Source organism: Chiloscyllium punctatum, chromosome 8, assembly GCF_047496795.1.
Source record: "Chiloscyllium punctatum isolate Juve2018m chromosome 8, sChiPun1.3, whole genome shotgun sequence".
Classification (NCBI taxonomy): Eukaryota; Metazoa; Chordata; class Chondrichthyes; order Orectolobiformes; family Hemiscylliidae; genus Chiloscyllium; species Chiloscyllium punctatum.
The window spans coordinates 95,207,555-95,232,459 of NC_092746.1; the positions used below are offsets into that span (position 1 = coordinate 95,207,555).

Genomic DNA, 24,905 nt, shown 5'->3' on the forward strand with positions numbered 1-24,905 from the left:
CAAAATACGATCCATCAAGCCAGGTTCCAGTCTGAGATCTGACTTATTCAGTAGTATCATCAGCCATGATAGCATGTGGTCAAACCGAAGACTTTTTTGTCATAAAATGTTAACCATTGTATACAAGGCTGAAAACATCCCTGTCCAATTGTAAAGGCAGAGAAGTTGCTGCACAGCCAGGTCTTTAATTTGGAAATTTGAACTGATTTTTGCCAGCTTTATTAAGTTTGACGTGCTTTCAGTTGCACAAAGTTCCTTAAAGCCTTCCAATGAATTCAATAAAAGCAGAGTGCCTTCAGAGACCAGCAGCACTAAAATATAACACAGAACACTTTATTACCTTTCTTCAATTGGATATTCAGTTTCTTCCCTACTTTTTTGGTGCTGAAGCCTGTGGTGGGTGTAGAACTCAGTCTTTGGGGAGTTAGATTCTGGCCAGTTGGAGGTTTTGACACTGAGTTCTGATTGTGAGGTAGATGGGAGTAGGAAACAGTCTGATCAGTCTCATTGCTTGATCTTGATAATCTCTGTGGTGTTTCATCAAAGCTTGCATTCATAGCACTCTTTCGATCACCGGGCTGAGTATCTATATTGGCTCGATTGGAATAATACGCATTTTTTTCGGCAAAAGAGACTTGTTCGTATTGCTCCTTGTTTGCTGCAGGGACCACGTGGAACCAAATAATCTGTGAACGCATGGCTTGGCGAAACATATGTTGTGCTCTAGATTTAGGAAGGATGAGAAATTAACAAATTAAGGCTGTCAGTCTTAACAGAGATTATTAACATAATTACCATCATTAATTACTCTGCATGGAAGGGCTTTTTGATGTAAATGCAGCAATTGCATAAATATTAGCTGGGAAAAAGTATTAATTACTTCAGTAAGTACCATTTATTATTGGTGTGGGCTGAGACATTAACAGCTACACACCTGTCAAATTGAATGCATGAAACTGAAGTACAAAATGAAGGCATCTCAACATATTGCAAAGACAGAACAAATTCTTTTACTTTCTTACAAGAATATCCAGAAGCTAGGGACATAACTTTTTTGAGGGATTTGAACTTAAATGTTGAGTCAGAATACATACTGTTCAAAGCGTGTATTTCGCAAATCACCACCGTTTATTTTGACGATACAATCGTTCTCATTAAACAGTTTCTCCCGCTCAGCTTTACCACCTTTCTCTAGACGTTTCACCAGTAACCCCAGGGTCCTGCAAGAAAATTATCACATCTATTTACTACATACTTTCAAAACTCGGTGCATAAAACAGAATAGGATGCAAAGTATACTCCAATTATTATTGCAATGACAGTACGTTTGCATTCCACCTGCCTTCAGACAATCCCATTGGATTTAAAAAATATTAGCATGCTCCAAAGTGACTCAAAACCACTCATCTTAAATATCACTACTGAAATTATTATATTCCCAGCAACAATTACCAGAGAAACCCACACTTCTCAAGATTTTATAAGATGTTAACATTTCACCAAAGTTACAACACTAAAGTTCATGCCTGCAATACACCTGATATTAAATGACGTATTTCACACTTGCTATTGTGTGCTCCAAGATGGAGATCATCATCGCAATTCTTGACTTGTGTGATAACTCTTTACATCTTGGGTTTCATTCTAAATTGACAAAAAAAATCACCCCTTCATACTGTACAAAATCAAGCCTAACATATGCAGTATAGTTCCATTTTTTTCCTTACATGAGGAATACGTTATCAACCAAAGGCAAGTGGAATAGATAATAAATGCCAAATGTACGAGCTCATAAATCATTAAAGCAGTACAGTTAATCACTGATTTCTTACTCCTGGCCTCGAGTACACAATGTCAGCAGCATCTAGATGCACAGTGCTGCATTGTTGAAGGTGTTTTCTTTCAGAAAAATTTAGTTGAGGGCCTATCTGCTTGTTCAGGTGGGCACAAAAGATCCTGAAGCATTTTTTGAAGATCAGAATTTCTCGTTGTTCAAACAGCATTCCATCCTCAACTAGCATCAGTAACAGATCCAAACAGAAATGCATTTCATTTGCTGGTTACTGTACTTCAAAAGTAATTCACTGCTTGTGAAGCACTTGGAAGACATTCTAAAGCTATGATAAGACACAGTAGAAAACAATTCTTTCTTTTGCAATGACTGCTCTTATCATTATTACTTCTTACTGACTCAGGTTAGCCATTTGTGCTATGCTCATTTAAAATACCACTCCCCTTAAATTCAGAGAGGAAAGCAAACAATAGTTCATAGTTGGAGGGGTATTTTAAGAGTAAGATCTCTGCTTCTACCGTAGAGTGAACTTCATCCATCTCTGGTAGAAAATGATGATAATTATTTTTCAAATATGGGAAGAGACCGCATGGAGTACAAATAAAAGAAAGCAAAATAAGGTTACATGAATAGCCAAATACTCATTTCAACCAGTTTATTAAGAGCAATAGCAGAGAGATTACTGTAGGGTGGAAATAATATTTGTTCAGCTTCTAAAATTTTTGCAAACCAGGATCAAAGATCATTTACTATTAAGATATAATTAACATGATCACAAAGTCACTTTTAAAATTCACACAAATGATTTCTCCTGCTGGGACTTAGCACTGGGGAAAAGAAGAATTATTATCAAGTATTTGGTGGTTTTAAACTGGGGTCTAAAGTGGTGAGAAAAACATGAATTAACTGCCTCCAAAGTTAAATATCACTGGGTGCTCTTCACAAAAGATGACATAAGGTAAACAGGATTCAGTATCTTGGAAATAGGAATAGTATTTGGGATATTCATCACTGCTGGGCCCAACAATGAATTTGCAATGTTACTTCCACTTTAGTTAACATGAACACCTTCTGACCATCAACTGAACTGTCATGTGACATTCAAAGCAATTAAAGCTAAACGTTCAGCAGAAAAGTAGGTGAAACAGCTCAAGTCACTAAAACAATGACCCAATAACAGTGAAGTTCTACTGCTCAACTTTCTGCTGAAAACAACTTGACAGGAACTTCAGGTATCGGCCTATTTGCAGATTTATCTGCAGTTTAAAGTGAAAATCTAGAAGCTGTCAAAGATAACCTGCTCCTTCACAGGGTGTGGTGTTGTGTAGTCTTTATGAAAAGACTCAACACCAAAATGACAGATTTTGTGTGAGCATTTATTATTCATTCAGACAGTGAGAGGGCAGAGCTGAGCATGGTGACCATCACCAAGGAGAAGGTGGGCGGCACGGTGGTTAGCACTGCTGCCTCACAGCGCAAGAGACCCCGGGTTCAATTCCTGCCTCTGTCGACTGACTGCGTGGAGTTTGCACATTCTCCCTGTGTCTGCGTGGGCTTCTTCCGGATCCTCCAGTTTCCTCCCACAGTCCAAAAATGTGCAGGTGAGGTGAATTGGCTATGCTAAATTGCCCGTAGTGTTAGGTGAAAGGGTAAAATGTAGGGATATGGGTCTTGGTGGGTTGCACTTCGGCGGGTCGGTGTGGACTTGTTGGGCTGAAGAGTCTGTTTCCACACTATAAGTAATCTAATCAAAACTGAATGGCCTGAAGGTGGATAAATCACCTGAACCAGATGGCTTACACCCCAGAATTCAAACAGAGATAGCTGAAGAGATAGTGGAGGCGTTAGTAGCTCATCTTTCTGGAATCACTAGAATCAGGGAGGGTTCCTTAGGACTGGAAAATCGCTCATGTGACACCACTATTTAAAAAGGGAGTAAGGCAGTAGACTGAAAATTATAGACCATTTAGCCTAACCTCAGTCATGGGTAAGATCCTGGAATCCATTGTGAAGGATGACATTTCTGAATACTTGGAAGTGTATGGTAAAATAGTGCACAGTCAGCATGGTTTCATCAGGAGGAGGTCATGCATGACAAATCTGCTAGAATTCTTTGAGGAAGTAACAAGCAGATTAGACCAAGTAGAACCAATGGATGTTATCTTCCTGGATGTCAAGATGACCTTTGACAAGGTGCCACACAGGAGGCTACTGATGGCATTCTGGCCCATGGTGTCAGAGGCAAGGTGCTAGCATGGATAGAAGCCTGCGGCCTGGCAGAAAGCAGAGAGTGGGGATAAAAGGGTCCTTCTCAGGATGGCAGCTGGTGACAAGTGGTGTTTTGCAAGGTTCAGAGTTGGGACCATAACTTTTCACTTTATACATTAACAATCTCGATGAAGGTACTGAGGGCATTCTGGCTACGTTTGCAGATGATACAAAGGCTGGTAGATGGACAGGTACCATTGAGGCGGCGGGAAGGCTGTGCAGAAGGATTTGGAAGGATTAGGAGAGTGGGCAAAGAAGTGGCAGATGGAGTACAACATGGAAAAGTGTGAAGTCATGCACTTTGGTAGGAAGAATAGAGACATGGATTATTTTCTAAATGGGGAGAAAATTCAAAAGTGCAAAGAGGCTCGGGAGTTCTAATCTAGGACTTTCTCAGGCTAAACTTGCAGGTCGAGTCAGTTGTTAGGAAGGCAAATGCAATGAAGGCATTTATTTTGAGAAGAAATGAATATAAAAACAGGAATGTATTTCTGAGGTTTTATAAAGCTCTGGTCAGGCCACATTTGGAGTATTGTGAGCAGTTTTGGGCCCCATATCTCAGGGAGAATATACTAACCCTGAAGTGTGCTCAGAGGAGGTTCACGATAATGACAATGAAAATCTTAACATTGGAGGATTGTTTGAGTACTCTGTTTATACTTCAGGGAATTTAGAAGGATGGGGGGGGTCGAATTGAAACTTACAGAATACTGAATGGCCTGGACAGAGTGGATGTTGGGAAGATGGTTCTATTGGTAGGAAAGAGTAGGACCTGAGGTCACAGCCTTAGAGTAAAGGGAAGACCATTTAGAACAGAGATAAGGAGAAATTTCTTCAGCTAGAGAGTGGGGAATCTAGGGAATTCATTGCCACAGAAGGCTGTAAAGGCCAGGTCATTAAGTATATTTACAATCAAGAACCTATCTATCTCAGTCTGAAAGGGGATCAAGGGTTATGGGGAGAAAGGGGTTGAGAAATATATCAGCCTTAATTGAACAGCCCATCGAGTCTGCTCCGATAAATGGCCTAATTTCCGCTCTGATGCCTTATGGTCTTATTGCCCACTGGACAGTCAAGAGTCAACCACATTGCTGTGGGACTGGAGTTACCTGTAGGCCAGAGTGGGTAAAGATGACAGATTTCCTTCCCCAAAGGAAGTTAGTGAACCAGATTGGTTTTTCTAATAACAGATAATGGTTTCATGGTCATCACTCAGGCTCTTAATTCCAGATTTTCTTCGACTGAATTCAAATTTCATCATCTGCTATGGCAGGATTTGAACTCATGTACCTAGAACATTACCCGGGTGTCTGGCTTAATGGCACTAGGCCATCGCCTTCTCTAACTAATTACGCAATGTTCTCACTGTAAAGACAGACAGGCAAATTTTGTTCAATCAAGAGTAACTGAAACCTTTTGGCATTCAATCAATTACTTCTGGGTTTGAAAGTTAATTTTATAAATGTCAAGTCTCTTTACTGCAGAGGAAAATTAAAATGTTGCAGATTTTTAAACAAATAAAGAGCTATTAAAAAAAAGGATTGCATTCTTTTGCATAAATTTCTCCCTCAATCTCCCACGTATGTCCCAATCTGAAGTTTGCATTTCGGGCTATGATTTTGGCCCAGATTTCTTTATTTCCTACTTTATACTCTGAATTCTTCAGTCTTATCAGCATCTGTGCTGCCTTCTCAGTTCCTGAACATCACAGGTTCAGTGCAGAAGACAACAAATTCAAACTAACTCTACAAAAGTAGAAGATTGCTCCAGAGCACAAAAACATTGTTGGCAGCTTTTCCCAAGATGAATGGAAAGTGTCAGCCCTTTACTTCTGACCCAGAGTCACAGCTACTGTTGCACAGTGTCCCCGCTGTCTAATAGCAAGCCATTAGTGTGTCCGCTAAAATCATTCCCATGAATTTACTTACTGATCAGATGAAGATAATCTGTAATTTTAAAACAAATACATTTTTAAAAAATGCAATTGCATTGTCACAGCACACAAAATAATCTAATCAATGCATAGCTTGCATTTTTGTTGATTTGACAGCTATTTAACTAATAATTAAATGCAATCACTATTGCAAAGAGAAATGAGGAAGACCCTTTTTGCAGAGTGAGAACACAAAAGAGCAACAAACGATCAAAACATTTACTTGTTCCATTATCACACTCTTTGGCCTTGCACCAAGAGCTCTTTCATAATAAGTCTCTCAAGTTTTCCACCTGATAACAGCTGCGTTCTTTTGCCTGTCTTGACACTTTTCAATTGCTCAAAAATTTAATTTCGAAGGTGTACTGATGAAAGCTAAGCCTTCAAAATCTTGGGACTACATCCCCTTTAAAGATCCTTAAGTAATACCTACCTCTTTAACAAACCTTCTGAAAGCACCTGGGAAATTATGCTTCTTTGGTTCAGCAGCAAGATTCCATTCCTTATTTAGTGATTGCAATGAGGTTAGCCAGGTGGACTTTGTGGAATGAATTCCCTGATTGAGATTGTTAACATGGTCCAGTCCGGGAGCCCTGGCTTCTGGGGAGTTATTTACTTCGCTGAAAAGCACTTTGGATTTTTTATTTACATTAAAGTTGCATGAATAAATTTTTGTTATGGCCAAGCCAGAAATAAATTAAATTGGCTTGAACAAAAATAAGCACTGGAAGTCTCCTTCTTATCTGAAGGATATTGTAAAACTTGCAAGGGTTCAGAAAAGATTTACAAGGATGTTGCCAGAGTTGGAGGATTTGAGCTACAGGGAGAGGCTGAACAGGCTGGGGCTGTTTTCCCTGGAGCGTCAGAGGCTGAGGGGTGACAAAACTAAGAGGGGCATGGATAGGGTAAACAGACAAGGTCTTTTCCCTGGCATCGGGGAGTCCAGAACTCGAGGGCACAGGTTTAGGGTGAGTGGAGAAAGATATAAAAGAGGCAACGTTTTCATGCAGAGGGTGGTACATGTTTGGAATGAGCTGCCAGAGGAAGTGATGGATACTGGTACAATTGCAGTATTTAAAAGGTACCTGGGTGGGTATATGACTAGGAGGCGTTTACAGGGATATGGGCCAAGGACTGGCAAATGGGACTAGATTAGGGTAGGATACCTGAACTGCATGGACGGGTTGGACCGAAGGGTCTGTTTCCATGCTGTACATCTCGGTGACTCTATGGTGCAAAGTACTTTTGAGTTAGAGGTCACTGCACCCTTTTCTCTTCCACTCACTACATGGAAAATTGCCAACATTTATTGAAGTCTTCAAGGTTATACTAAATAAGGAGAAAATATGTTCAATCACATAATTCAGTTATTACCATTTTGTAGTAATGGCCATGTTCATGCACTGTGTTTCTTCTGTTGGATAGGACTGACATTTAGTGCAGACTTTTGGTGTTTCAAAAGGTTCATACAACTTTTAATTTCTTCAGAAGTTTCGAACAACAAGCAATTTGCTACACTAACTACCAAAGGGCTCAGAAGTGGCAAACCCATCTGTGAACTTATTTATTAAATTTCATGCATCAACACAATTGCACAGAGACTGATGGCTTTTTAGGTGATCTTAACATTCTGTCAGCTCGAGCCCTGCAAGTGGCTTGCTGTATTTTGTCAGCTGTTCACGAAGATGCAGTGAAATGACTTTTGTGATCTTTCCAAGTTTCAAGATCAGTGATGTGCTATCACCAGCTTTGAATATTCAATACTGGTATTATAGTCAGCTCAGGCTTTTGTGGAAGTGTACACAAGCCTTCAGTTGTAAGCAAGGCTGTGGTTTTTGGGCAATAAACATAGAGCTCAAACTCCTGCGCACAACGGGAAATGATTTATTTTCAGCTGTCCTGATTATTAGAATGCAAAAGACATCTACTTTATTACCCTAAAAATGTATATTTGCAAGACCAATTTTACTCAGCCACACCAAGAAACAACCAAAGACAATTTCTTACAAATTGGAAAACCCATCAACCAAATCCACTTCATCTAAGTCAAACTGGCACAACAGATGAGATTTGCTTGCTATCTGTATATAGTATTTCAAGGTTTATTACCTGACAACCTTTCTTAAAGTATAATCTATTTCAAATTGAGATTTTTCTGTTCAATATTATCTTATGAAGTTAAAGGAAAACATGTTATGATAGAAATGATAATCAGAATATGGTAGGCTACGCAACATTTTTCCATGTTTTGGGAAGTAACCAAGAGTCTGACTCTTGGATAGCAATGTTAGTCATTATGATCTCATTAGGGACCAGCAATGTTTTTGTTAAATTAGATGAATTTGTAAGTTTTAGTTAGTTGGCAAAGAAATAATGCCACAGTTTTAAACAAACAAGAATTGTTATTGGACAAACAAAATCAAGAAAATACTAAATATTCTCTAAGATAGACTATACCATCCAAAATTAACATGAAGTAACAAGAATTAACAGTAAAATCATGGTTGACTTCAAATCGCAAACTGCAACCTTCTCAAGGGTAACTAAGGATGGGCAATAAACGCTCGCTCAGAGGAGGTGCCCACATCTTGTGAAGGAGTTTTTAAAAAAAGAAAATATCAGACATAGCCAGGACGAATCCAATTAATTTTGTCAGCATCCAACCCAGATGTCAGGGAACTCGGAGTCACAAGGTCCTTCAAACTATTGTTTTTTGCATGAGGAATTTCAGCCCCCCTCCTTTGATCCAGAGTAAACTGTAGTTTTACTCCACCCAAGTGTCATCAAGTCAAATCTAAAATGTACACTATTCCAGATCTCTTTCCGTTTTGCTCCCAAACCCAATCTTGCTTTTTTTCCCTCCCCAGCTACACAAATCTTCTACTGTGTTTGCTGCTCACAGTATTGGCCAGGCAATACTACATCCATTCTACACAGACACCATCACAGCTGCATTGCTGACAATGAAAGTTGCTGACCTACTTCTGCCAAGACTGCTTGGAAGATATATTTTCCCCATACCCCAAAATGGCAACATTTGGCCAACCTCTGTCCAAGCTGTGCTCAGCAGATAACCATGATTGCCCCTTTAAATGAGCTTTGTGCTGTGGTAGTGGTCTTGGCTGCACACCACAAAAGCACAAAATACTGATCTGTGTCCCTTCACATCCCTCAATTTAGGCTTCAGTTCTGATTAGATTAGATTCTCTACAGTATGAAAACAGGCCCTTCGGCCCAACCAGTCTACACTGACCCTCTGAAGAGTAACCCACCCAGACCCATTTCCCTCTGACTAATGCACCTAACACTATGGGCAATTTAGAATGGCCAAGTCTCCTCTGTCCCAACACAAAGTACAGATCCCAGCTTTGAATTGAACAATGGCCCATGGCTTCCAATTTGGATTGGGATCCCTATTTCTAGGTGTCGTGCGATGGGGTTGCAGTAGTAAAGATAGGCAGACACTGAAACAGGTTTAATTTCCCCTAAATTTTCCGAGCTAATTAAGGTGGAATCCTCTCAGTGTCTAATTCAAGTTGGAGACAATTTCAGAAGGCTCCAGACTGCATCGGAAGTTTAAATTTTCTGGGCAATTACCATGTAGTCAGTGCACTGGGGAATCTGAGCAGTCTCATCCTTCAAGAATGGCCCAATTTTCAACTATCTAAAAACTGGAAGACTTGAACAAATATGTTCCCTCACATGATATTAAAGTCATGTGATGATCAAGAGCTGCAAAAAATCTGGCACCAGATTTGTTGTGAAACAGGAGACATCACTGGGCACAATTAAGCTCTATTAATAGACTTCAGCAACTTGGATCCATCTTAACATGGAATCTTTCAATCACTTTTGACATGATTTTCACCTGTTTAAGTTGCATTGGCAATATTTCTAACCTTCCAGTTTCACCTCGACATATATTGTCAAATGCATCATTCAACATAGAGTACTGCTTTAATGAATGATTCTCTTTTGATTACGAAGATAAAACAGACTGCTGTTTTAAAGCAAACGTGTGCTGAGAGGAAATATACATTTTAGAAAGACTGTGTGCACATTAGTTCTGTTGGAGACAGTCTGTCAGCAATGTAGTTAGAACTGCAAATGTCCTAAAATGCTGAAACAACTCAAGGATTCATGAAGGCAGAAGTTCTAAATCTGTTGTCACCCACCATTTCCAAAAATTGAGCACCATCTTACTATCAGTGGAAACTGCATTTTACCGGTGTCACATCCACCTCATTCATTTGCAAACAGACCGTAACGAATAAATAGAACATCAAATGTTTCCTAAAAATAACATCCATTAACTTCATTGAAACACTGCACTACAAAAATTACAATTTCTAGTATACCAGCACAGATCTTCCCAAATGTTTCATTTGAGAATCCACTAATTGTTAAACACTGTGGATTTAAGTGAACATTAAATTAAGTCTCAAGAAGGAAATCAAATATACAGAACAAAATGTTTTACCTCCCAACTGTGGAACTGAAAGGCACTACATGGATTCCCAAAGGCCCTCCATCATTGGAGACTTCAACCAGCTTTAGCACATCACTGAGAAACAATGATAAACGGATAGCATAAAAATATGAAACAAACTACCCACAACAAAAACAATATTTTTTAATATCTAGCACATCAAGTATTGTGTGCTACATACCTGAATATTGGTATGGAAGCATGAAAAAATGTCAAACATAAAATAATTAGCAAAACAACCAAGATTAAATTATGGTACATGTTATCTGCTAGCACTATCTTAATGCAAATTACTTAGTCAATCCCTTGTGAATACATCTCTTTACAGTATTAAACTTATCAGAAAGAAATTGCATCACCAGTTAATTAATCAATAACAAACTAATCTGTTAATAGATAAACACAAAGTAGATGTACCAATGTATCAAACATTGAGTCAGCTTTTAATATGTACCAATTCAGGAATGAGAGATTTTTAGTTGAGAAGCTACTTCAGGACTGAACTGATTTGCACTGCACTGTTTTCAAAAGAGCAGTGTAGGATTTTCATTGAGTGGTGGTCTGATCATTAAGTCACTGTAAAGGTGAAATTATTAATAAAATTTCAATGCAACACAGTGAATCCCTCAGGAACAGAAAGAGTGGAGGATGATCATTTCAATGAAAGCTCTCATTCCAAAACAACAATAATGCTGATGGACTTTCTGACTCTTTTCGGTTTCTTTTACAGCAAAGTCTTTGGGCGTCTTTTCCGATTTATTTGAGCAATACTCTATTATATTATACACTTTGTAAAGACAGTACCCACCAATTAACAGTCACTCCAATAGAGACTCTTACATTAGTCACCAATTATTTCCCCACTGTTTCCAAAAGTGTTTAATAAGTATGATTTTGCAGAAAAGGGAACATTTTTCTTGCCAACTTGGTGATTTCTCTTCAGCGGGTTCCACTGTCCAAAAATTAACTATACTTCTTAAACAATAACCATTACAAGCTGATCCCTTGTGGTCTACCTATATCTAAAAAAAACAGTGTGTGTTAATTAATATTTTACTAATACAAGTGTACCCGAGTGAAAAATTCTGTCCATGTTCAAGGCAAGAATCAGCACGTCCAACTGGCTCGATCCTGTTGCTCTCTTCTTCTGTTCCATCTTCCTCCTAGAAATCACAATAAAATTCTAATCACAATTATATCACACACCATATTCAGGTAACACATTTTAGTGCTTATTGCATGCAAGGGATCACCACATTGTTTCTCATGTAACACCACATTACACACAATTTACAGATTCTCCTCGTGTGCTGATACATGAATTGCACAGTTTTTCTGTTCTTTTACTTTAAAACTCAACTACTTTATTTCTATTTATGATTTCGGTAAATCAGTGATAATATCTTGCAAAGTGTAGTAAAACACTTGTGTATTAGAACCAGAAAACATAACCTTGTATTGTGAATATTAAAGTAAAAAAAAATCAGGATTTCAGTACAATCGTTATGCTGAAATAATTAAGATTCTGTCTGGAATCTGTGATGCCTTTTTGCTAGTATCTAACTGCTAAGTTCAATATAAAAGATCATTGTAAACTCAGAATCCCCCCTTTCATTTTCTTGTCCACAGCTGAATTTTCAGTATAACTTTAATAACAGCAACATGAGCCTCTGGGTAGACATTTAAACAAGGAAATAAGATTGCTTCAATGAACTAAACTCCTGCAGTAGCACTGGTATATCACTATGAACATCTTAAGATGAACAATTCAAGACAAACTAGAATAATTCTAAACAATTTTATCATAGAATAACTGACCAGTCTGAGAAAGTGAACCACATTTGTATGAACGGTCCCTTAAAAGAAAGGAAATTTTACAATTCTCTACTATTAATTCTTTTACCAACCTAATGCTTCTGTTCTTCACAGACTTTATTTGCAGACTCTCAAAAAATGTTTCAGTTTAGCGCATGCAAGTGTAGATTGTTTCAGCTTGTGTTTCCATTTTTATATAAATCTGTGACTAAGTTTGAAGAATTTCTGAGGACTGATGGATAACAAATAGACCTGACAAGATCCAGTTTTTGAGATTAAACTAATATAATTTACTCAGATTACTCAAATTAAAGTAATGAAACAGACGTGAGGCACTTTAGCACTGTGCTAAGATTATAGTGCTTGTAACCCTACTTCCATATTGTTCAGGTACAACACTTCCAGGCTATGTTCACAGCCTTTGTCTGGGGCCAATGTATAGAAAATCAGCAACCACACTGCAAAAGTGTGCAAATGGTCAGCTGTCTGTTCAGTAGTTGTGGACAGCACTCAACCCCAGGACCTTCTGAGCTGAAGAAAACTTCCAAGGGCTGGCGATACAACTTGGGCAACAAGAAGAATGCAATGTTAACAGTTCACACTTGCATTTTGGTTTTATATTTCACAGGAATTACTCTGTTCTCTAACTAAGTTTGTGCTATATTGGATTTTTTTCAAAAGTTATTTCTCTTTCAAAAACTGAAATATAATATTTTTCTGCAAATTTTAGAGCAGTTCAGCAGAGTTTAGAATTCAGTGTTACTCAAGAGTTTGGGCATCAGTCAGCACAATAATGAAAAGTGAAGAGCTGTGAGCTTGGCGCACATCAGCAGGCAGTATATTTAATAACTGAGAGGATATTAAAGCTAAGCAAAAGCTGGCTATAAATTCTAATGCAAATGTCCTTAGAGATCCTTTAAGCACAAACCCTTGACTCGATGTCTGCACACTAGCCACGAACCACACAGCTCCTATATTCCCTCAGTATTTTACATCAGGACAGTAAATCAAAAAAGCAAAAAACAAAAGCGATATCACTTCAGGGTAATGATATTTTCTTTCATGAATATCAGCATTCATTTCTATCCCATTTGTCAAGCATAAAGAATCAAGCTATTGAAATTTTTGGAGGTCAGTGGCATCTTTTAAGGCATACAAATGTAAATTTCAAATAACATGATACAAATAAAACAGTGGCGTGAACACTATCTAGGTTTTTCACGCAAATATTACAAACATAATCACTGTATTTGATCGGACACTTGGTTTAAAAAAGTCAGAGTTTTAAACAAACGTCTTCACTCAATGTCTGCTGCCTGCCAGCGAGTCAGTCATTCATGCAGACATGCTTTGATAATGCGGTTGTCATGATACTTAAATATTTATGTTCTGACACAAACTATGTTGCTCACAGTATTTCATAGATTGACATAAAGGTTAGTATTAAAATGGGAACTCAGATGAAGTTTCAATTCAAGAAGACATGTCACTATTTGTCACGCACACAAAACTGACCACACTGGAAAGCTTGAACTTCAAATACAGGTTTTTAAAAAAAGAAAACTCAATCTTCCTTTATATTCAAAGTTAGAGTTCAAATCCCACTCCAGGGCGAGCATAAGAATATCATTCAAGGTTGACACCTCATTGCAATAATGAAAGAATACTCTACAGTCGGACATGTTGCCTTTGGGATCAGATATTAAAATGAAGAGGACACTTGTCTGCTTTTGGGGATGTACTCAACTTCACCTTTTGGTTGCCAGCCATTTCACCTCCAACATGACCGCTTTGTTCATATAATCTTATGCCAAGACTAAAAAAGGCAACTGTCCTCTATATCTTCATAACTACCCTATTAAACTGTCCTACCATCTTCATGCATCTGTGGACAAGCACCCCAACACCCCCTCAGCTTGTCAGTGCCTTGCCAGTCACTGATGAAAGGTTCCAGTCTGAAATGTCAACTCCCCTGCTCCTCTGATGCTGCCTGACCTGCTCTGCTTCTTCCAGCTCCACATTTTATTGAATCTGACTTTTCAGCATATGCAGTCCTCATTATCTCCAAATTGAGTACTCCTTTGTCTTGTTAGTTCTTTGACAATGCAACACCTCATAGTTTTTGGAGTTAAACTTCATCTGTCCAACCCATCTATATCCTTCTGTAAGGTGAGACATTCTTCCTCACCATTAACCATCCAGCCAATCTTCATGTCATCTGCAAACTTACTTGTCATTGCCCCTGGCTCCGATGCATTCATGTATTGGATTTATGAACAATAAGGGACCTAGTACTGGTCCCCGTCACTGAACAGTGTATTCCAGTCATGCAAACAAGCTTCTACTACCACTAAGCACTCTTAGCACGAAGCCAATTTTAGATCCTACTTGCCAAGTTAGTCTGGATCCATGTGCTCTTACCTCCTTTATCAAGGTCCTATGTGGGAGTTGGTCAAAGGTTTTACTGAAATTGCAGAAACTACATCAACTACACTACTCTCACCTACACACCTGATCACGATAGGTATATAGAATATAGGTAGGAATGTTTAGGACGTACTTTCAACATAATGGAATATTCACAGAACTATTATTAAACCAAATTTAAATTATTGTCATAGGTCACCAAGGTTTGGTCAAAGATGCAGACATTTTTTTCCAAAAAATTAATAGAGAAGGAGAAAGTATATATTTTTTTTAAATTCCAAAATAGAGAGCCTGGTTAACAGAAAGCATGGACATCAATGATGGCATGATGAATATCAGGGTGCTTAAGAGGTCGGGATTAAAGAAACTGTCCTAAACTCTGTGACTCTAATATTAAAACGATCTGAAATCATTCATTCCGAGCAAATTCAAAACATGATTCAGATTAACCTTGGATAACAGCATTATAACAATTTAAACCAGCCACACAGAAAAGATTCACCCCGTGCTGTAATCTATTAAAATTCGAGACGTAAAGAATGACCCCCGAGGTCACTATTTAAAGTAAAAATTAACAACTTTATTCTTTAAGTCCAACAGATAATATTAAAACCAACAACTATTTACAACTCCTTTCTCTTGATTCCTAAATTTTACCTCCCACTCTACAATACTAGTCTGATAAAAAGTCCCGATTAAGATTTACCAAAAAAAAAATCACATTTCAAAACCAGTCAGCTTTGCAGATTCTCCTTTGTAGATTTTCCTCTGTAGATTTTCTCCATGTCAGCCTCAATGAGCAAACTTCCTACAGACCTTTCAGAGCTCTTCAGTTAGCAGTCTACATTTGCTGGTCCATGTCAGTTCTTCCCCTCACTGTTCAAAATGCCCAGTTTTATACCCCAAAACATTGGATTATTTTATTGGTTTTAATGTTAGCAAAATACTAAATTAGATCTTGATTGGAGTTTGGTATCTTGGGGCATAATTTAAACCAACTGGCCAAATTTGAATTTGTGTTTGTTTCATGGTAACCCATCTGCTGTTATTTATTTTGACCAAGTGTTACGCTGTTGCTTTGTCAGTCTTCACTAGTTTTCAACTCTCTTAAAAGTACAGTATGCCTCTACACCTTCAGAACAATAGTATAACCACATTGAATGCCAGGAGCTGAGAGTCTAGTTTTATATCACCCTTCTGACCCCATTGTTGCTCTAAAGGCAAGTCTGCAACAAATACAAAGTGGTTGATGAATAAATTAGCTCAGTCGGGGAATACTGTTAAAGCAATCCATTTTTCAAACAAGAGGAGGTCAGTCATGGGATCATCATTCAAATATGACCCAGCGTGACACGATGGAAATCTCAAAACAATTCCAAGTGGTTTCATAACATGAAACCTTCCCATAATCCAGAACTATTAAGCATTAAATTGTCATCTCACTCAAGAACCATTAAAAGTACATTTCAAATGGTGTGCTATTGGGTGTTTGCCAAGTTGTTATACATGATGTTGGAATGGAGGAAATACTCTGAATCAAAGCAATGCAATCATGTGCCCCCCAAAAATTTATTTGCATATTCATTAACTTGCATCTCAAATTGAGTACAGAAATGTACACATCAAAAACAAAAAATTGGAAATGTATCATATTTGATTAGGAACAGAATCTGTAACTCATTTTCTGAATTCAATTAATTAAAATTTGCATTTTAGCTAAGTCTGAAAGTAGTGCCAGTTTACACAGTAGACAATAATTTTCTGGTCACATTTGAGATAATAGGAAGAACAGAGAAATGTGATTTTAGGAGATAGCTTTGACATGGAACTAGCACTGGCACTAACATTATGGGTAAAGTGGCCTCCTATTGAGCTGGCAGGGACATGATCCGAGGGTTCCCAACTTTTCATGTATAATGGTGCTTTCGAAGTCAAAGCCAATTCCTGTATGCCTCATTATTTTCAGATTTCTTGGAAGAATGTAACCAACATAAAAACAAAACTACATTTTATTGCAGGGTAAGATCTCTCTCACTGTAGCAGTTTTACAACTCTTTTCTCAATGAGTTTAAGTTGCCCACTGCTGAATAAACTACTCTCTGTGCTAGCCGATTTATCTAGATTCTTCTAGAGACAAAAAAAATTATTCTCCAACCAATTTTGATTTACCAGATATACTAAATTTCCTCAGCTCAGAAATGAAAGTTTATATTGTTCTAAATACCTCACTCAATTATGTAAAATCCATGTCTATTGTATCTCACACTAATATTGACTTTAGCTCCAAATCAACAATGTACTGCAATTAAGTAAAGCAGTGTTGCTGTCAACAGAAGTGTCAGAATCTACCTAACAAGGTAGCTTTTGCCAAGACCTCTAGGGGCTGGAACAGGGGCTCAGCAACCTACCTCCAGAAGCAGATGTTGCTGTTCATCTCCAGTCAATGGACAGCATAAACAGTCTGCCTGCCAGCATTCTCCAGTGATGCAATTTACCAACTGCTGCCTTATATGACTCTCCCCAGCCACTGCAGAAAATATCACATAACTTATATCAACATCCATTAGAATGCACATTTCCTTCTTTGATGCTTGATGCATCCCTCCATCACTCTAATGTAAAATTGGATAAAAACAAATCACACAAATCTGTAAATGCTTCACTACAATAAGCATTTATATTGTGCCTCTGACAAAACAAAATATCCCAAAGAACTTCATTTTAGCAAACAAAATGAGGAGTCATCAGCCAAGTCTTGGGCAAAGAGGTAACTTTTAAACCAAGGTCAAGTGAAAAACAGGTAGTGTGGCAAATAGATTTATGGAGGAGTTTTTAAGCCCAGCACCGAGGTCGCGAACAAAGGTGGAATAAAGTATATAAGAGATACGCAAGAGGTAAGAGTTAGAACAACACACAAGGAAACCACAAAGGTAAAGGTAAATCAAGGGAAAGACAGCACATAGCGAATGAAGTGATAAAGACCTTGTATTTTTTTAAGCACCATCCCAAATCATTTTATAACCAATGAATTACATTTGAGATGCATTGACTATCATTACGTAGACAACTATTCCAACCAGGTTTACACAAGGAGAAAAGTATAGCAATTGAGTTGTATGGTCAAATTAATAATGTTTGGTGGTGCTGGGTAGAGGTGGAATGTTGGCCAGGTTTCGACAGTTTATTCATCACTTCAGCAGGAAGACCAAGATTTGATGTGAAATTTCATCTGACAGATACTGCAATAATGTAGCACTTTCGGCGCACAATACTCAAGTGCCAATTTAGATCATTGGCAGTCTGGTGGCTCAGTGGTTAGCATTGCTGCCTCACAGCTCTAGGGACTTGGGTTTGGCTCCACCTTCAGTGGAGTTTGCACATTGTCCCCTTGTCTGTGTGGATTTCCTCCAGGTGCTGTGGTTTCCTCCCACAGTCCAAAGATGTGCAGGTTAGGTGGATTAGCTATGGGGAATGCAGGATTACAGGGACAGGGTAGCAGGGTGGGTCTGGCTGAAATGCTCTTCTGAGAGTTAGTGTGGACTCAATGAGCTGAATGCCTTGCTCCCATACTATAGGGATTCTATGAATTCTCACATATCGAACTGCCTCCAAAAAGGAATGAACTTAATGGTTGCAAAGTACTTAGAATGTCATCATTCCACCGCCATTCCCTCACCACCGATGCCTGGAGGAAGAACGCCTCATCTTCCGCCTCAGAACACTTCAACCCCAGGGCATCAATGTGGACTTCACCAGTTTCTTCATTTCCCCTCCCCCCCAACTTACTCCAGTTCAGCACCATCCTCATGACCGGTCCTACTTGCCAATCTTCCTTCCCACCTATCCACTCCACCCTCCTCTCTGACCTATCACCTTCATCCCACCCCCATCCACCCATTGTACTCTTCGTTACCTTCTCTCCAGCCCCAACCCCCTCCTATCTATCTCTCCACCCTGGATGCTCCCTGCCTTCAGTCCTGATGAAGGGCTTTTGCCCGAAACGTTGATTTTCCTGCTCCTCGGATGCTGCCTGACCGGCAGTGCTTTTCCAGCACCGCTCTAAGCTAGACTCTGATTTCCAGCATCTGCAGTCCTCACTTTTGCCTACAATATTAATTGGCCCATTTTCAGGCTACTGCAGATTGCTTTAGCAAATAGTAACTTCCTTGCAAAAAAAAATTCGATTGTTTTGTTCATTATTACTGGACCAAATTTTAAGATTTTTGCCTTGAGGCTCTACTTATTTGTCAGACCGGCAATATTAACACACTAAAATCTCATTATTTTTCGAACAACCTTTTGTCTTTTTTATTCACTCTTGGGATGTGGGTGCCAGTGGTTGAGCAAGCATTTATTGTCCATCTCAAATTGCCTTGGAGAAGGTGGGAGTAAGCTGGTGTCTTGAGCCACTGCAATGTGTGTGCCCTCGGTGGACCTACCATACGGAGTTCAGGCTCTTGACCCAGTAATAGTGAAGGAAAGGCAATATATTTCCAAGTAAAGCCGGCCAGTGTCTTGAAGGGGAACTTAGAGGTGGTGACACTCCCTTATATCTGCTGCCCGTGCCCTTCTAGATGGAAATGGTCATGTGGTTAGAAGGTGCTCTCTAAGAATCTTTGGCAAATGTCTGCAATGCATCTTGTAGACAGTACACACTGCTGTCACTGAGTGTTGATGGTGGAGGGACTGGATGTTTGTGCAGGTAGTGCCAATTAAGCAAGCTACTTTGTTCTGGGTGGTGTCAAACTGCTTGAGGTGTTGTTGTAGCTACACCATCTAGACAAATGGAGACCACTTGATCACATTCATTACTTGTGCCTAGCTCCTCAGAACTTGTTTTGGAGAAACTGTTTCAAACTCAGTTCAAGATTGCAAACTGACTGAAACGATATGTTACCAATCAGTCACTGTAATCTTTGAAGCCTTAACCAATTTAAAACTAGATTTTCTGGAAAAATGTAACTTTTATTTTAATTTAAATTTTTCTAGTATTTTTGAGCATTGGAATCTTTCATGAGGCACATTCTCAATCTTGATTCTGGTTTTGTTTTGCGAACTATTTCAGCTGCAAACTGTATTTCAACTTTCATATCAGCTTTTCAAGGCACAACTTGGCTTCAGTAACCTAACTCTCCCTTTAATATCAATTCCCATAGGGAACCGTGCTTCAGTTGAAATCGCTTCACTTGAATTCAAATTTTCAGGAACACAGCCACTTCTTTAGTGAGGATACATTGTACACTCAGCTGCAAAGCTGTGCCACCAGTTCTAACAAAAGCAAAGATGAGGTTTTATTGCCAAGCAGAGTTGATTTTACATTGTAATTTTGTTTTGCAGGTCTTTGAGAGCATTGATAATTGCAGGAACTGGCACCATGAGCTCAGGACTCGTTCAGTATAAAAAGTTCTGAACCAAGCAAATGCTGCTTTAACCACAGCTAAAATGTCAAAGAATCATAGACATGTATAATGCAGAAGGAAGCCTTTTGAACAATCATGCATGTACTGGTTCTTTGAAAGAGCTATCCAATTTGTCCCATATCACTACTCTTTCCCATTGCCATGCATGCCTCTTTAAGTACATATCCAATTCCCTTTTTCAAGTTTCTATTGAGTCTGTTCCCACCATCCTTACAGGCAGTACATTCAAAGCCATAATTCTGTGTGAAAGAACTCCATCTTCCCTCTGGTTCTAGGACAGGCAAGAAACCTGTCAGATACAGAAATACTGAAATTAACGGAATGGCTTTATTGCCGGTATTTAGGCTGTGGTTCATATCATTTAAAGTCATCTACTCCTCAAGAAATCATTGAAGATGAAGAGGCACAAAATATTTTGCCTTGCTACCAATGTATTTCCAAGTACCATATCAGTGTCCTCCGAGCATTTAATGATAGGTTAAAAGTGGCTTTAAATATGAAAATACCTCTGCATCTTTAGAAGACAGTTCTTGTGATGAATGGAAGGTTAATGTTAAGGATCCAAAAAGCAATCAGTTGTAAATAATACCATTTACTGATGCTGATGATGTTTACTGGCTAAGCAGGTTTTGCAATACCAGCTAAATCAAAACATAAAAGCTAATGAACTGGAATATATAGTCGCCAAAAGATCATTTAAAAAAAAGTGAAATATTCGAAGGCACTTTCTCTCACAGTAACAAACATTCTTCCTTTAATTATAACAAATGATTATTCAGAAAAAAAACAACACAATAAAGTTGGAAAACTTTAAAGCTATGTTCTTCCAATGGCATCTTTAGTCTGTATGATTTCCTCAGAGGCTGGAAAGACTATTGCTCAGCAATATCATGCCAATACCATGGTTCAGACAACAGGAAATTTACTTCCTTACAGTAAAGCTGATCTTGCTAATCTATTCCTTCCTTGAGAAACCTAGAAACAGTACTGAAGCAGTACAATAAACTGTTGAGCAGAAAACCCACAGAATAAATAATGAGAAACTGACTATCAAGCATCTCATTACTGTACATAACTAGTGAAAAACTTTTGAAGAACTGACAATTATGCAGAAGCCATACAGAAGAAAGATTTAACATGGAATATTTTTTCTCTGTTCTGCTTCTTTCCCAGAGCCAGTCACGAAATGAATTTGAGGCACTCGTTGCACATTACCTATTCAATCCCTGTTGTAATTCAAAGAATTGCTCTCACGAAGACAAGGCAACTAGATTCACAGTACAGGTTATGAATTTGAACAATGGAAGTCAGCGTTTAAATTACTGATATTATCGTCTAGATTTTCCTCTCAGTACCATTTGTAACTGCTCAGACAAAATCAGTCTGTGCTTACACGCATTACGACATGCGCAACATTCAGACCTGAGCAGGCGGTCATACAAGTGCCAGGTAACAACCACCTTCAGTAAGAGAGAATTCTCCCTTTGATGTTGAACATTAATGTTGCTGATTGCCTGCACCATCAACATTTAATCAGTTAAACTGATTAAAAGCTTAGCCAGTCCTGCCGTACAAATGTTATGGCTACAAGAGAGGATCAATAGTTGGGAATTGTGAAGTGACTACCTTGCTGTTAAACCCTCAACGAATAAAGTAAATGAATGACGAATTAAAGAAAGAACCCATCATCAGAACAGAGTGCTGATGACAGACACCGACTATAGGTTGACAAAAATGAGAAAGCTTGGTAGAAAGTAAAGGAAGAAATAATAAGTAAAGGTTGTGATGAAAAATATTGTTAGTCAAAACAGTATTGTTAAAAATGAGGTAGAAAGGAAAGTCAGTTAGAAGGGGATGAACAGGAATTGGCAAAGACATCGACCAAATATTTTACATTAATGTTGTCCAAACTGGATATTAGGGATGAGACAAATCTGAACAGGTTACAAAAAAGTGCGAAATATCGGAGAAAAAAAGTGCCAGGGTACATGCAAAGAGCCTGAGGAAGGTTAGACAATAAATAATAAACCCTAGAAATTGTGATTCAAGATTCGGAATGGATAAATGGAATGCTCGAGTGACCTAGTTTCATACAGATACAAAGCCAGGCTGGGTAATTTAATGTCTACGCTGAGAAAAACATTAAAATCATGAATTAAAGATGAAATTATTAAATTTCCCACAAGAAAAGAATAAAGAAACTTTAGCCGACATGGGTTTCAGAAGGAAACTCCAAACAGTTTGTTGATGAGTTAAAAGATACGGAGTATCAGACAAATTCAATGAATGTGGCATAAATGGATTTTAGCAAACCCTTTGACAAGGTATCACACAGGGGACTACTTGAGACAAATAAAGAGAATGGAATTCGAGAGAGGTCAATAAATTGGATTAAATCTGATGGACAGAGGAGAGAGTAAGTTTCTCAGAAAGGTGAGAGGTCTATTCCAGTATCCCGAAGAGTTCTTCTCATTTGGACATGCTTCCCAATTGCCGGCAGTAATTAGTATTACAAATATAAATTAGCAACTACATCCCAATGATTTCCAAACATATTCACGACTGAGTGTTGAAGTAGCCCTGTTAAGCCACATACCACTTTTCTGATGATTGTGCTGGACTGTATGGTACTACTTTGCACATTGGGGCAAAAATGGTGTGATGATAGCATTAAAAGAACTGTACAAAGTACTGCATTTCACAGACAAAAAAGGGTAAAGAGTACCACAGTGCCAGGAATCTTCCAAAATTAAGCTGAAATATTCATTTTTTCTGAAAAATAGTTGAGTACAAGGAAGTAATTTCAAGCTTTGCCTGAGACACAATAGGGTTTCCACTTGAAATGCATTAGTCTCCTCATTCATTCTTTCATTCAATGAGCAGCACTAAACAATGCAGTATAAATCAGCACCTTCGTAAAGCTAATAGCCAACATAAACAAATCTGAAAATAGCATCACACAAGGAAATGGCTCAACATTGTTCTCCTCACTGGTCAGCAAGCCTGCTTTGATAAATGTCACATTAGTATTACAGACCTGCACATTTAAGCCAAAACAAGCTTGCACAAAGCATTAGTGTTAACTTTAAACTTCAACTCATATACTCAAACATTTTCATCAAATGATTTCAAATTATGCACAGTAATTTGGCAGCACTTCCACCTGAAATCTTAGAAGGCCAAAGAAAAGTGATGCTTAGCTTTGGGCACAAATAACTGAATTATTAGTCAGCAGCATCGACCATGAAAGCTCACACTGCATAGAAACCTTACAGTGCAGGAAGTAGGGCATTTGACTAATCACATTTACACCGACTGCCCAAATAGCATCCCACTCAGACCCACACCCCTACCTTATCCCTGAATTTCCCATGGTCAATCCACCCAGCCTGCACATCTTTGGACAGTGGGAGGAAACAGGAGCACCCAAAGGAAAACCACACAGACATGGGAAGAACGTGCAAACTCCACACAGGCAATCGCCCATGGGTGGAATTGAACCAAGGTCCCTGGTGCTGTAAGACTAAAAGACCATAAGAAATAGGAGTGGAAATAAGGCCATTCAGCCCATCGAGTCCAATCCACCATTCAATCATAGCTGATGGGCATTTCAACACTACTTACCCATACTCTCCCCGTATCTCTTAATTCCTAGTGAGACTAAGAATTTATCAATCTCTGTCTTGAAGACATTTAACGCCTCAACCTCCTCAGCACTCTGTGGCAATGAATTCCACAGGCCCACCATTCTCTGGCTGAAGAAATGCCTCCTCATTTCCGTTCTAAAAATTGACGCCCTCTAATTCTAAGGCTGTGCTCACGTGTCCAAGTATCCCTGCCTGATGGAAACAATGTCCCCCATCCACCCTTTCTAAGCCATGCATTATCTATCAAGTTTCTATTAGATCTCCCCTCAACCTTCTAAACTTTAATTAATACAATCCCAGAATCCTCAGCCATTCATCGAATGTTAGGCCTACCATTCCAGGGATCATCCGTGTGAATCTCCGCTGGACATGCTCCAGTGCAAGTCCTTCCTGAGGTGTGGGGCCCAAAACTGGACACAGTATTCTAAATGGGGCCTAACCAGAGCTTTATAAAGTCTCAGTAGCACATCACTGCTTTTACATTCTAACCCTCTTGAGATAAATGACAGCATTACATTTGCTTTCTTAACCACAGACTCAACCTGCAGGTCAACCTTTAGAGAATCCTGTATAACCACTCCCAGATCCCTTTGTACTTTAGCTTTATGAATTTTCTCACCGTTTATAAAATAGTCGCTGCCTGCTTCTTTTTTCCAAAGTGCAAGACCTCGCATTTGCTCTCATTGAATTTCATCAGCCATTTCTTGGACCATTCTCCTAAACTGTCTAAATCTTTCTGTAGCCTCCACACCGCTGCAGAACCACCTGCCTGTCTGCCTAACTTTGTATCATTGGCAAACTTCGCTGGAATGCCCCCAGTCCCTTCATCCAGATCATTAATATGGCCCCAACGGCCCCAACACTGAACCCTGCAGGACACCACTCGTCACCAGCTGCTATTCCGAAAAAGAATCTTTTATCCCAACTCTCTGCCTTCTGTCAGACAGCCAATCGTCAATCCATGCCGGTAGCTCACCTTGAACACCATGGGCCCTCACCTTACTCAGCAGCCTCCGATGAGGCACCTTATCAAAGGCCTTTTGGAAGTCTAGGTAGATAACATCCACTGGATTTCCCTGGTCTAACCGACTTATTAACTCTTCAAAGAATTCTA

The 24,905-nt window shown here is 38.9% G+C and overlaps 1 protein-coding gene across 6 annotated transcripts in view; it reads right to left on the bottom strand.

Annotated features, from left to right (window-relative positions):
- The window catches only part of pard3aa (par-3 family cell polarity regulator alpha, a), an 871,753-nt gene that overhangs the window by 327,852 nt on the left and 518,996 nt on the right, over positions 1 to 24,905 (bottom strand). For all 6 annotated transcript variants that reach the window (XM_072576113.1, XM_072576118.1, XM_072576117.1 and 3 more), the window contains exons 6-9: positions 11,554 to 11,645; positions 10,474 to 10,557; positions 1,095 to 1,220; positions 341 to 723 (exon numbers count right to left, since the gene is read on the bottom strand). In XM_072576113.1, coding sequence (XP_072432214.1) covers positions 341 to 723; positions 1,095 to 1,220; positions 10,474 to 10,557; positions 11,554 to 11,645 — 685 coding nt within the window. The remainder of the gene's footprint in view (positions 1 to 340; positions 724 to 1,094; positions 1,221 to 10,473; positions 10,558 to 11,553; positions 11,646 to 24,905) is intronic.